The sequence below is a fragment of the Balearica regulorum genome, chromosome 1 (assembly GCF_011004875.1).
Source record: "Balearica regulorum gibbericeps isolate bBalReg1 chromosome 1, bBalReg1.pri, whole genome shotgun sequence".
Classification (NCBI taxonomy): Eukaryota; Metazoa; Chordata; class Aves; order Gruiformes; family Gruidae; genus Balearica; species Balearica regulorum.
Genome location: NC_046184.1, coordinates 134,395,236 through 134,408,051, shown reverse-complemented (window position 1 = coordinate 134,408,051; position 12,816 = coordinate 134,395,236). Strand labels below are relative to the sequence as shown.

The following is a 12,816-nucleotide window of genomic DNA, read 5'->3' as shown; positions in this document are numbered from 1 at the left end:
TTACAAAGTGACAAGCCATTGGAGTTTTATCCCTAAACAGGAAAGGAAAGACTATTTCTTTATATAATAAATTTTCAGAATTGTTTTAGGGGAAGAGGATTGAGGAGAGACAAGGAGGGTTCTTGACTCTGTTGTGTTCACCTGTGGTCCAGGTTGCCCAGCTCTGGCCGTGCCACCTGCCACATGCTAACCCCAAAGCTGCAGCACCTGAAAAAATCATTAGCTACTGGTCTGAGCTAGGAATAGTTGCTAATCTGCATTTCTCTTTCTTCTTCCAGATTGAATCCCGTAAGCGCCTGGCCAGGACAGTACTGGTCTTTGTGTGCCTCTTTGCCTTCTGCTGGCTTCCCACTCACATCATCTATTTATACCGGTCCTACCACTACTCAGAGGTGGACACCTCAGTGCTGCATTTCATCGCCAGCATCTGTGCTCGGATCCTGGCATTCACTAACTCTTGTGTCAACCCATTTGCTCTCTACTTGCTCAGCAAGAGCTTTCGGAAACAGTTCAACAACCAGTTGTTCTGCTGCAGAGCTCGCCTCCTCATCCGATCCCAGAGCATGGCCAGGAGCACCACACGAATGACCTCCCTCAAGAGCACCAACCATTCCCTTGCCACCTTCAGCCTTATCAATGGCAACCATGTCTGCCATGAAGGCTATGTCTAAAAGGCACAGTTAGGGACTGCCACATCACGTACCTAGCACGGGTGCTTGGGTTTTTGCTCTGTGGGGATGGTGAGTAGCGCACACACACGTGCACATGCACAAGTGCATGCAAGGAAGTCTGATGTGCTCAGAAAACTCAGAGGAGCTTGAAGCATCCGTTTCATCCTGGGCTGAGGTTGAAGCATCCAACATTTCATCCCAGACTGAGGCATCACCAGAGCAGCACACCATTGAGCACCAGCCCACAGGAACTCCCTGGGAAGTGCTGCGTTGCTTCAAGACCTGCTGCTTTTAACAAGAGCAAAGTGAGCATCTTAAGATCAAATCTAATTTGGCTCTGCAGGTTCTTCATCACTTTCTGCTCAATCCCAAACTCGGGCAGACTTACAGCAGTGACAAAGACCATACCAAGTGCACAAAATTTGTCAGAACAGTTGCATCCAGCAGTTCGTGGTATAATATATTTTGACACCAAAATAAATCCATTTAAATAAGGTAAATACTTTTACAAAGGAGTTCAGTGTAGGTCATTTACAGACTCTTCAAGTATTTATTAATGTTCTGAGTACAGTATTAATTCATGGTATGAATATCAAGATATCAAGAGTTTACTGGGGCACATTGGTGGTCCCATCTGAAATGAGCAGTATCTTGCACCACATCAATGTGAAAGCAGTAACGTGAATAAATGTGAGTTGGAATATGTTTACAGTTTTCAAATGTGTGAGCTTTTGCCATGTTGTGGAGGAGACAACAGGGCATTTTCCAAGCATTACTGTTTTGCTCTTCCTGTCTTCAAGGTGCGACTTAGGGAATGTTTCATCCCCTAAGGGGTGACACAAAATTTTATTTGGGTTTGGCTAAGGGCAGGCAATTAACAGAAAATTAAGCCCAGCTATTTTTCAGGCATTAGTGCATTGTAAAACACCCTAGTTTTTTCAGTAAAAGCTATCAGCAATGCAAGGTCTGATCTCCAACCCCCAGGTTTTTTCCTTCTATCTTCACAGAAATCTGTGGAGATAGAGTGCCAAAACCAGCTAACAGATTGGAGAATCGGGTCTTGGATAATGTTCACTCCAGAGCAGTTCCTGTGTCAGGCATCAGCTATTCTGGAAACAGGAGCAGAGTGTCCTGCAGATAACAAACTCTTGAAGTGCGTGGGCTATAGGACACGCAATGAAGCTGCACACCTGATAAAGAAGCTGCTGCAAAATGAGGCCATAAACCAATCACTGTAGCAGAATATTGAGTTTTTAATGGCCCTCATCCTCTTTGATGATGATCCTTTTCCTTACCACGACAAAAGAAAAAAGAAAGCTAGTAAAACTTTCTATTGGTCTTGCTCTGTGAATGTAGAAAAAGTCATGTGTGCAGTGTAAAAACACTCAGCCCTGCATCTGCGGCTGCCCAGGGATGCTGGTGGGAGCTGCTGTCTCCTGGGACTGCAAAACAGCCGCAATGCCCAAGGCAGAGCTCTGAAAACTCTAACTGATTTTGGCTTTGAGAGCAGCGCCCACTGGGTCAGGTTCAACACGCAGGTACGTGAGCTCAGGACGTGGCCACACCACCGTGCTGATGTGCTGCTAAGGGCAGCCCTGCCTTGCCTGCCCCCCCATCCTGGGCCACCACCACCTGGGTCACCCTCTCCTGCTCCCACACCCCAATCAGACTGAAAACTAATGTGGTGGGGTTATTTTACAGCTGGGTCAATTCCCTTGCTTAGCTGACTGTGTAGCTATGGCATTAATTTCTATTTACTGGGCTATCTGAGGTCCTAATTTACTAAAATTTTCAGCAGGAGGGTGCTTTCCCTGATCTTTAACATGAAGCCACAGGCAGTACCAGAAGCCCAGCCTGTGACCATTTCAGAGAGTTTGGTCGAGTTTCGAGCTGTTTATGACATTTCAAAATGAGAAAAATTTATCCAGCCTGAGATATTTCTACTAAATATTTTCTTCAGCCTTGTAAGAATTTAATTGAAGGCAAGTAGGAATTACATACTTCAACGGCAGCCACAGCATCTGTGCTACGTGATGTGTCCTCCTGTTCAGTAACAAACAACAGATTACTGTTGCTCTACAAGAGGCTCCAATAGTTTCTGAATTTTTCTTTCTGAGGCAAAAGGGGAAAGCACAGCTATGATGTGAGAAAATCGTAAATATAGGGAAAAGTACATTGCTATAGCTCCCTCAGGGCTAAGCTGAATACAGATCCTGCCTCCCTGAGAAAGATGCTGTTTTGAACACAGGAGAGTTATGAAGATAGGGCATCATGGAATTAAATAAGTGCTATTGATTTTATCCTTTTCTTCCTAACAGAGCTAGTGACTCCTCCGAGGACAGGAAAGATGGTTTTGGCTCTGATTTGGAAAGTGCTTTCCAGAAATGCAGCTGCAAGTGTCCACATGTGTCACAGCCTCACCACTGCTTAATTTGCTCAGTCTTCCTTTTCTTTGTTTTTGGAGCTGATAGGCAAAAATTTAGGGGGACTTCCATGCAAAATGGAATCTATTCATCAGAATCTAAGATACCTATAACTTCTTTTAATTTTTGGAAACCTAGACCAAGCCTTTTCAGATGAGAGATACATTTTCATTAACATTCTTCATTTCATTCAGATCCCTGGTGCCCCCACCCCCCCAGCCCTTTAATATTTTTAAGACAATTAGGTGGTTCTGCGAAAAAAAAATCCATTGAAAAAAGGTTTCTTGCAAAAAGTATTTTGGGATGTATTTCAGAAACTTGCAGTCATTTTTTAACACCATAGAAAGAGCAAATCTGAGGTTGGAATGGTTTCTTTTTCATCCTCGTATTAAAATAATGAAAAAAGTCAATGCAGTAGTTGAAGTCAGAGAAGGAAGATTCAATAAAGTTTTCTGAAATATCTCAGCATATAATTGAAATATTTGTAGCTGTAATTGTTTTTTTGTTTCTCGCTCCTTGTCTCATTATCTTGGCTTCAAAAACACGATGTACTTTACACTGCTGCAGCAGTCTCATCCCTTAACTAGAGCTATCTCGGTGTTTGCTGGCACACCCGCAGCGTGGATTCTTTCAACCTGCAGCGTTGTCTGCGGCGTTTCATGTGTTTGATAAATTTTCAAAGCACCCAAGATAAAACCCCAAGACTCCAGAGACGCATGTTTGGATACTGCCCGGTCCTGGGAAGCTTAGCAGTCCTCGACGGGGAGAGCCCCTGGCTCTGCACCCCAGTTCTTGGCTCGGATCTCTCCACCCGGCACCGGGACCATTGCAGTGGCATCTCAGACCATGTTGTTTGGGAAACACTGCATTTCAGGGTTCTGAAAAATGGCATTCCTGAAATGCCTAGCTCCTGGGAGGCTGACCAATTTTCCAGTTGTGGTCCACACAGACCTCCCCCCCAGAACTAGAAACACGTGAAATTGAACCAGGCAGCCCTTTGGGTCTGCTCTGTCCCATCCAACACGTGGCAGTTGTGTCATGTTCAACCAGCTGCAGGGTGTGGGTGGGGGAAAACGGTGTCTGGGTCAGGATGCTGCATGTTACGCACCAGGGGAGTATTGCTATTTACTGCAGTGCAGCTATGCTTTCGTCCCGGTCAGAAGTACTACAGGTCAGAGGGTTATTAAAAATGTGTAGCTGCTATTAGATGAATCGGTGTGAAATACGAAACTAATATTAAACAAGGATGTATTGAGTTATGTCCGTGCTTTCTCAGGAGAAATTAAATAAGACAAAACATTGTTCTTCATGAGGAATTTGAATTTTCTGAGATTCCTGAATTCCCTTTGCTCCCATTGAATGTGGTGGGACATGAAGATGCTGAGAAATCACAGCTTTCAGCTGTTCTTGCTTTAGTTTAGGATTATTGGCTCTAAAATGATTTCTTGTAAGTTTGGAAAATCACCACAAAGAACCAAAAAGCATAGAAACTTTCTAATACTGACAGCAGGTAAAGGATTCAGAGTTCTTCAGCTCTGTCTACAAGGGGCATTTGTGCTGCAGTGTTTCCAAATATTGCCTTTTAGGAAATGTTTAAATATGAAAAATCAAAGGGGTGTGATTCTGCTGCATGGCAACAATAGTTGTAAGCAAGAAAGATGTCACATGGTGGAAAGGAAGGTTTGTATTGTTGAACACAAATATTTATTTATGGAAATATTTGTTGAACACAAATATTTATTTTATTGAAAAAACCCACCAAATAATATATAAGGTAATGAATTTTCCTTTGTTTTAAACAAACAACAAAAATAAAAAATTCGAAGAGCTTCTATTTACCTAACAAGAAAACAGGAAATCTGTTATTGATACGTGTAATCCTGATTCTCTCAATTAGCTTGATTTATATGGAATGAATGTTATAGTCAAATACCAGAAAGATTACAGTTTTATGCATGGTTTGGCAGAAATAATATACCTTCTTGTTCATTTTTCTGACAAAATACAATTTATTTTTTTTTCAGCAGAAAAACATCTGTGTGTATTCAATTGGGAAAAAACCCTGTCTTTCAGCCTTCTTTAAAGGCAAGAAGTTCAGTGCTGCTTATCTGAGCCGTATGCAATCCCCTGAATCTTAACTGCATGGCTCATTGTTAGTGCTAGGCACAACAATGATAACAGGGTAGCTTACCCATCCTGGGAAACCACAGCAGGTGATGAGCCTGTATCATTCACAATAAATCATTAGAGATTTCTTATATTGCCCTTTCCCAGAGGAAGAAGACAGCAGTTCAAGGAGGCAAGGAAATATTTAGATGGCATTATTAAAAACTGGAAGTTTTCTGTACCTTTATTGAAATAATTGTACTATCGTTAGTCCATGTTAATATTTTATTATTTTTATGACGCCATTTTTATACACTATACTATCTTTTAAGCCTGAAAAACATGAATATAAAGAGAGAGCTGACTTAGGTCTTCTGTAAATTGATATTATTTAGGAACAGAAAAGTTGTTGGGCTGTAAAATGTATTTTAGCTTGAGTAGCTACAGACACCCCTCACAAGAGAGTTCAGCCAGCCTGCAGCTGGGTCTTCGCGGTGGATGGTGAGCCAGACGAGCTGCTCTTGCTGCAGCCCCCCTCCCTTGCACATGGCGTTTCTTGCACGTGGGTCACCACAGCTCACACGCACAGACCGCAGCCAGACGGCTCCCCCAAAGCCAGCAGCCCTGCGCCAGCCGCATGCCCACACATCTCTTCTGGGAAGACCACCTCGTCTCCAACTCCTCTCTCTTCCCAAAAGAGCTGGCAGGGTTTTGCCCCTACTTGTCCTGCCTGCAGCTGGGGCTGTCAGGGCTAGGTGGGAAAAGCGCTGGGATACGCGGGAGGTGCGCATCCTGCCAGACCCTTGGAAGGAGAGATGCTACTCATCTCCAAATCACGCTTCAGGCACCACAAATGCAGTTAACTTGGGTCCAATTTACAGATCTTCTATAACTTATTTCTCCTCTGTAACAATTTCCCTAGGAAGCCCGAAGTTTAATTGCACAGGCCACCTTGAAGGCTCAGCACCTTGAAACTGGTGGAGCTGGATGCGGATTCACACTTAACCCATCAGTCCTCACCCAGGTAGGGCGTCTGTGTAGGTCATACTACAAAAGGGATGAAACAGTCCCCTTTGGAATTAATCCCCCCTTGAAAAGTCCATCGCTGCTGGCCGGCTGGATGGGTATTTATGTGTCCACCTTGCTTTTCATAATAATTGATCACTGCAATTGTAAAATCTTTTAAGAATAGACACTGAATAGCACTCTGCTTAATGTTAGGATTATCAATGAGGACTATACCTTTTTTTATATTAAAATCACATCCAAAACTCATTTCGAAAGTGCCTAATTGCTTGTTTATGGAAATAGATACTTCAAATGATTTCTCTGATTGGTTTGACTATTTTACCATAAGTGGATATGAATTAAAGAGAATTGATCATAGAATTCTTTTGAAATAAAAGATTTAATCTATCTTAATGTAAATTTATCACACTTAATGGTAAAATGCCTGCCTTATGTTGAACATCTCTTTGTAAGTGCTGCTCTGTGTTTTCAAGACAAGTCAGTCCCACAGGTCCATCCAGTATGTTGCTCTGAAGTGGACGGACCTTGGCTTTGTGTCAGCACTTCCAGCTCTGGAGTCAGACGGCGTATTATTGCTGTTCACACCACCATCTCACTGCAGTTGCTTTTTAGCAGGAGGTGGGTTTGACAACAGTCTCTGCACTGTGAGGTAGAGAATGATGATTATAATACCTGCTCGTTGAACAAGTCTTCTCATCCAAAGGGTTCAAGGAATTTTGGGGAAAAAAAAGAAAAGAAAAAAAAAGTTATGTTTTTATCTGTGTTCTGTCTGTGTTTTATGACTGGCCTAAAACCAAGTCAATGCACATGGAAATGGATGGCCTACTGGCCCTGGAGGTCAGCAACAAAGTTAAGCACCCCAGAGGTTGGGTGTTTCTATCCTACCTGTTGTCCTGAAAAATCAGGCACCCAGTCTCAGTGAACTCCCATCTTCTCTCCACCATCTGTGGAGATGGACAGGCACATCCAGTCCACATCATACCTCCTGTTTTGGACACCTCCCTTTGCATGAGACACTGCATCCCATCTCTCACTACGCAGACCAACTCTAGATGACCAGCATAAGTCAGATGCCTAACTTTTAAATGGCTGACATCTGTCCAGAAAGTCCCATCACACCTTTCCTGAGTGTCAGCCCAGGGCCTCTCACTGGCCTGCCCTGCCTCCACCCTGGCCAGCAGAAGGGTGCACATGATGCCCCATTCTTCTCTTACTAACTGCTGCCTGCAGCCCTGTCACCACCATCTGATGCCACATTAGGCAGGCTGTTAAGACAGTTTAACAAGGAGAAAGGGGCTTTTACTCCTCATAAGTTACCTTAAGAAGGCACATAGGAGACCTCTTTAGATGGTGGTTCAGGTCTTTGCTCACTTGGCTGGCCCTCTGGGGTTGTCTAGCTCCCTACTGGCATAATAGAGGGAACATGCTGTGAATACACTCCCAATGGCCACAGTCATCCTTTGGGATGACTCTAGACATCTTGCTCAAGTTTTGTTAGACCATAAGTCTAACAGACCAGTGGCCTGTCTTCCCTGTGCCATGTGGTTACGCATATAGCAGACTGAATAGGAGGAAGACTCTGAAGAAAAATGTCTTATTGCCATAGACTCATTCAGAAGCAGATAACAGCAAATGCAGAAAATTCTCAGGCCAATCTCAAAAGTGCTTACACTTTTGCTGCCAGAGGTTGAAGGTAAAGAGCAAGAGCAAAGGCTAGTCATGACCCTTGGTCTGATACACACTAATATTATATCTACCATGAAAGGAGCAACCTGTAGGAACAATATATTTATTGATGTCCAGAAGGAAATGTGGTGTTCTTTGGGAAAACTGGGTGTGTTTCTCCATGTCAGCGTTGTGTTGCATTTCAGGGAAGAGGTAAACTGTGCTGTATGATATGAGGGATTGAGTCAAGGTTGAAAAAAACCTCTAATTTTACAACTGTAAAACACTTCCCTCACTCAGCAGTTAGAAGTCTCCAAGGGGAACTCATCTCATTTCGAAGAAGCAGAGCCCTGTGAATGATAGGTGAGCACTGAACTCCATAACGGCGTTTCCGGTTCAGTTGGTTGCTCCTGGAGGAAAAATCATTGTGCACTTCTAATTGTTCTGAATGTGCATTCAGGACCAGTTGCTGGCAGTCTAGAACAAGCCAGGAATTGATTCAGGAAGCATAGTGATTTGTTACCATGACATGCACTAAAAAATATCTTAAAGAGACCACACAGTATTTGCTTTTTATAAAAACTATAACAGAGAGAAGCAGTTCCATATCACAGACTGGCTTTACCAGCTGTGCACTCCGGAGACAGCTGAAGACACAACCCACTTCATATCATTTTCCAAATTCATGTGTGCAAAAGCTTAGTTATGAGCTACAAGACTGTACATATTTCATAAAGTGTGTGTAAACTTAATGTCTACTATAAATATTACTTATTGCTTTGTAAAGTAATGTATGTATGCATTCAGCCTTCTGCATGGAAAGCAAATGTCTTGAATTTCTGTGTACAGAGGCAATGCAGTTTATTTTACTTGAAACATGTTTTGCTTTCTCTTTTCCAGAGGCTGTGTAATCTGGTATGAAAACTACTGAAAAGTAATTTTCTTATCAAATGAAAATTTGCATAAATGTTAATGTCTCAACTCCCTTGAAATAGCATTCCGAAGGGAATTTAGAAGAAAAAAGTCAAAAAGTGAAAGCATGTGTTCTCATCTGGGTTTTTTCTTTGCCTTTGGATATATTTTCCAATTTTATACACCATGCTTTTAAAAATGCTCATGAATAGCCTCTATAGAAATATGGACTCAAACGGAACACTCTATCAAAAGGTAAATATTACACAAACCTTACAGCTAATAAAGCATGATATACAAAATAAGAAGGCTTTTGTTGCTTTTTAGTTAGAAAAGAAATCTCAAGTTTCATAAGCATTTTTATTCACTTAATTTTTGTCAATTTTCAAGCATTAGAAAAGGTTATCTTCCAGCAACCAAAGAGACAATGGCAGAGGCAGTGTCACCAGAAAAACTCCAGGAATTCTCTTTTCCTGCTGAGAATCCTCATCCCAGATCCAGTTTGCTCCCGTGATCAACACTGGACTGACAACAGAAGTGCAGCCTTGGCAGAGGTTTTCTAAATTTTCGGTTCTCCCATTTCTGCCGCCACTGACGTGCAGCAATGCAGATGCAGATGCAGTGCGAGGGGGCTGCGGGTGGAGCAGGGGGCAGAGGAGGCCACAGCCAGAGAGAGTAACAAAAAGCTGCAGTCGGTGTCGCCTGTAAAAACAAAAGGCTCAGAGCAATTGTGTTAAAATAATTGAAGGTGCCTAACAATTATTGGCTGTGAAACTCAGCTGCATTAGGTTGATTAATTAAAGGAAAAACACAGAGGCATGTTATGGAAGCTCTCCTGTGCTACGTTGGCATCAGTAGGCTTTGCGCCTGGCTCACTGGGAAGAAACTGTGAGCGGCCTTTGCTTTAACATCCATACCACTTCAAACGTCTGTTACACAACAGTTTTGGCCCTCCAAGAATCAATTGCAGCTTGCAGCTTGGAGACGATGCTCTTGTGGAGAATTATTGCACTTGAGGTCATCAATCCATTCCACCAAGCCTTTAACATCTTTTCCATCCTCATTACAAACAACACTGCGAGCTGGACGCAGGCATTAGGCGCGTAAGAGTGCTGGCAGGAGGCAGAAGGTCGTACTAACAGATGCTGTTTAAGTCTCTCATACTTCAGTTTCTTCTGCTTGGCATTGTTTGATTCAGATTTATATTGCTGCTCACACTTGGTTCTATGTTTGACTTACTATTAATAATATTATTTGAAGCTTAAACTGTATAGGTAACTGACAAAGGACTGTTTATTGAAGGAGTTCTCTTTACATGTTTGCTCTATCCACCATTTAAAGCTTGAATTTCTTTTTCCATCCTGTTGGTTACAGTTCTGTTCTATATTATTACATGAAACTGCTTCTTGTATTGCATTTCCATGCAAATAATCAGTCTATTATAATAATAAACACCAGGAAATAAGCAGAATACTGCATTTGAATAGATATTTTCAGACAGTACGGATATCAAAACTCAGACCTTTCATTGTGAATTTGACATGACAAGGTAGGAGTCCAATACTCTCCCATTCATTTTTGTTTTGTTTTTGTTTTTATTGTAGCACTTTTTGCACAAATTGGAAAGTCCTTGGTACTCCTTGGCAAACCTGCAGTGTGGAGAAAAGTGTTGCAAGATTTCTGTTAGCACTTTACATGTTGAAGTGCCCAGAGATTGCAAATACTACATATCTGCAGTCTGGTTTCTTTCTGCTCAGGCAGACGAGACTAGTACGAATTGTGCTGGCACAGCAGCAGTCTCATGAATTGTGCACATGAAAGAGTAAATCAATAAATTAGTATGTCTGCATAGCTTTTAAGACTGGGATTTTTAAAGAAATCTGAATGCCTACTGAGATTTTCAAAAATCCAAGAGTATGAGAAATTATCTGAATAGCTTTAAAATGTAAATGGGGCATTGAATATTAATACCAGATTGTATCTTCAAAAATGATACTAAATTGGCTATTAACTAACCTTAGGACAGTTTTATTCCTTTGTATGGTAGCATGTATGGTAACAATTCTTGAACAGCTTCGTCATACAATACATAGAAAGAATTGCCTTATGCTGCCTTACATTACTTGCAGATAGCAGAAATGTTCCAGAGCAGAACTCCTGTCTCTGCCCACTTTTCGGTGCTTTTCTTTGTTTCCGCTGCACAGTGTCCAATGTTAACATTGATCACCAGTTCATGCTTATTTCTATTTGTATGGGAGATCTTGCAGCCTCTCTACTGGGAAAAATATATTTCTGCAATGTTTCCTACCACAGACTTAAGGGTTTATTAAGATAGTCATTAAGAAAATACTTCAAATCTCTACCTAGTAGCTTCTCAGATTATTGGGTTTTATTAAGTTTTCTGCCACAAATTTAAAGGAGACCCTTACCAGACAATGGAGCTAATGAGGCTTCTTTTCCCGTATTATATTTATATTAGGAGGATTAGCTGTGCTCTCATTAAGAGCTTGTCAAATGTGGCTAAGGATATTTTTACTGGGACTACTCTAGGGTCCTTCAGGCCACTTAATCAATTCAGTTTAATTAATATGATTTAGAACTGGTCCTTATGATTTCCCCACTCCCTTTTAATGTAAGGCACAGTCCTGCGAAGTATTGTGTAACCTCAACTGCTTGCTAGTCCTGCTGGAGTAGAGAATATTGGCCTTTGATTTAGGTAGATCATTATTTTCTTTATTATCAGTTTGAATTTAGTAGTAGTAACTGTTCCTGAATTTGTTAAAACTCAAGAGAGACTCCAGTAAACTTGGGACTGCAGCTTTCATGTCGGAAGAGAACAGATCTGATTGATTGATAAAAAGTTACTATACATTCACACAAACACAAACAGATCTTAGAAAGTACTATAAAATTCAAATTAAGGCAGAGGATCTACAAATACATTCTCTTGCACTGAAAAAGAAAATATAGCATATGGTGTTGGGGGAAACAAACAAATGTTTGCTGACAGAAAAATGTGCTCTCCCTGCTGTCTTGCCAGCCCAGGATAACTTTCAGCAATTATGTTCTCCAAAGTCTGCATGATACATAGAACTTTTCCAGGAACAAAAATGAGTTTATGCAGGAAGGACCAACTGAAACACTGCTACAACCAAGTTGCAGTGTGTCAGCAGTTGAGAAATTTGCGCTGAAACATTTCCGACATTGGAGATAAAATGTTCCCTGTGGAAAGAAAACGCCTCCTATTCGTTCAATCTAATCCCATTTAATGTAGCCCACTAACAAGCCTCTCCGAGTCCAAGGCTGTAGTTGCACATCAGTCTTAAAAAGTCTCCTGAACCCTACCAATGCACCTAAGCCTTTTTTTCAGCTCCATATAAGAAAGCACAAAGGCAACTGTATAAAAGCATACGCCCACCTGCACAAACCTGTGCCGCTCTGCTGCTCACACAGCAAGCCTTCTTTTACTGCAAACAGCAGGAGCTGAACCAACACTCACTAATGTTGTAAGACCCTATAATGTACCCTTATTAATTAAATGTGTTATCTTCTCTTTGCTTTCTGCAGCAGGGCCTTGCCGCTTTTTGTATAGTGTATGCATACAAGCAGGTATGGATTGCAAGCATCAAAATAGGTGAGCCACTGATGGGTGATCAGGAGGGGAGATGAGAGGACCAGCTGTGAGCATACCGGGTGTACAAGCACAGAGGTGATGGAAAAACAGTCCCTGTCAGCTCTTTCCAGCAGCACTGACTTCTTAGCTGATTTCTTCTAGATGCCATGTGAAAATAAGGCTGCAAAGAAAACTGTGGAGAAGGACAAGTGGAGTCGTCTGAAGCAATGCAAGATATTTTTTTTGAGAAAAGCAGGCCAAGTTGCTGTGCCTGGGGAAACAGGCAGGGAGACAACTGAAAAAAAGAAGTGATGGAGAAATCTAAGAGGAAGGTTGAAGTGTGCAAAAGTGACTGACCACACAGGCTAGCATTACTTTCAGTGAAAAAAACAGGGTT

The 12,816-nt window shown here is 41.8% G+C and overlaps 1 protein-coding gene and 1 long non-coding RNA gene across 2 annotated transcripts in view; both read left to right on the top strand.

Annotated features, from left to right (window-relative positions):
- Nucleotides 1-3,923, top strand: part of GRPR (gastrin releasing peptide receptor) — a 28,759-nt gene extending 24,836 nt beyond the window's left edge. The window contains exon 3 of the mRNA XM_010299343.2: nt 279-3,923. Coding sequence (XP_010297645.1) covers nt 279-671 — 393 coding nt within the window. The 3' untranslated portion in view covers nt 672-3,923. The remainder of the gene's footprint in view (nt 1-278) is intronic.
- The window catches only part of LOC142605229 (uncharacterized), a 331,852-nt gene that overhangs the window by 92,633 nt on the left and 226,403 nt on the right, over nt 1-12,816 (top strand). The window lies entirely within an intron of this gene.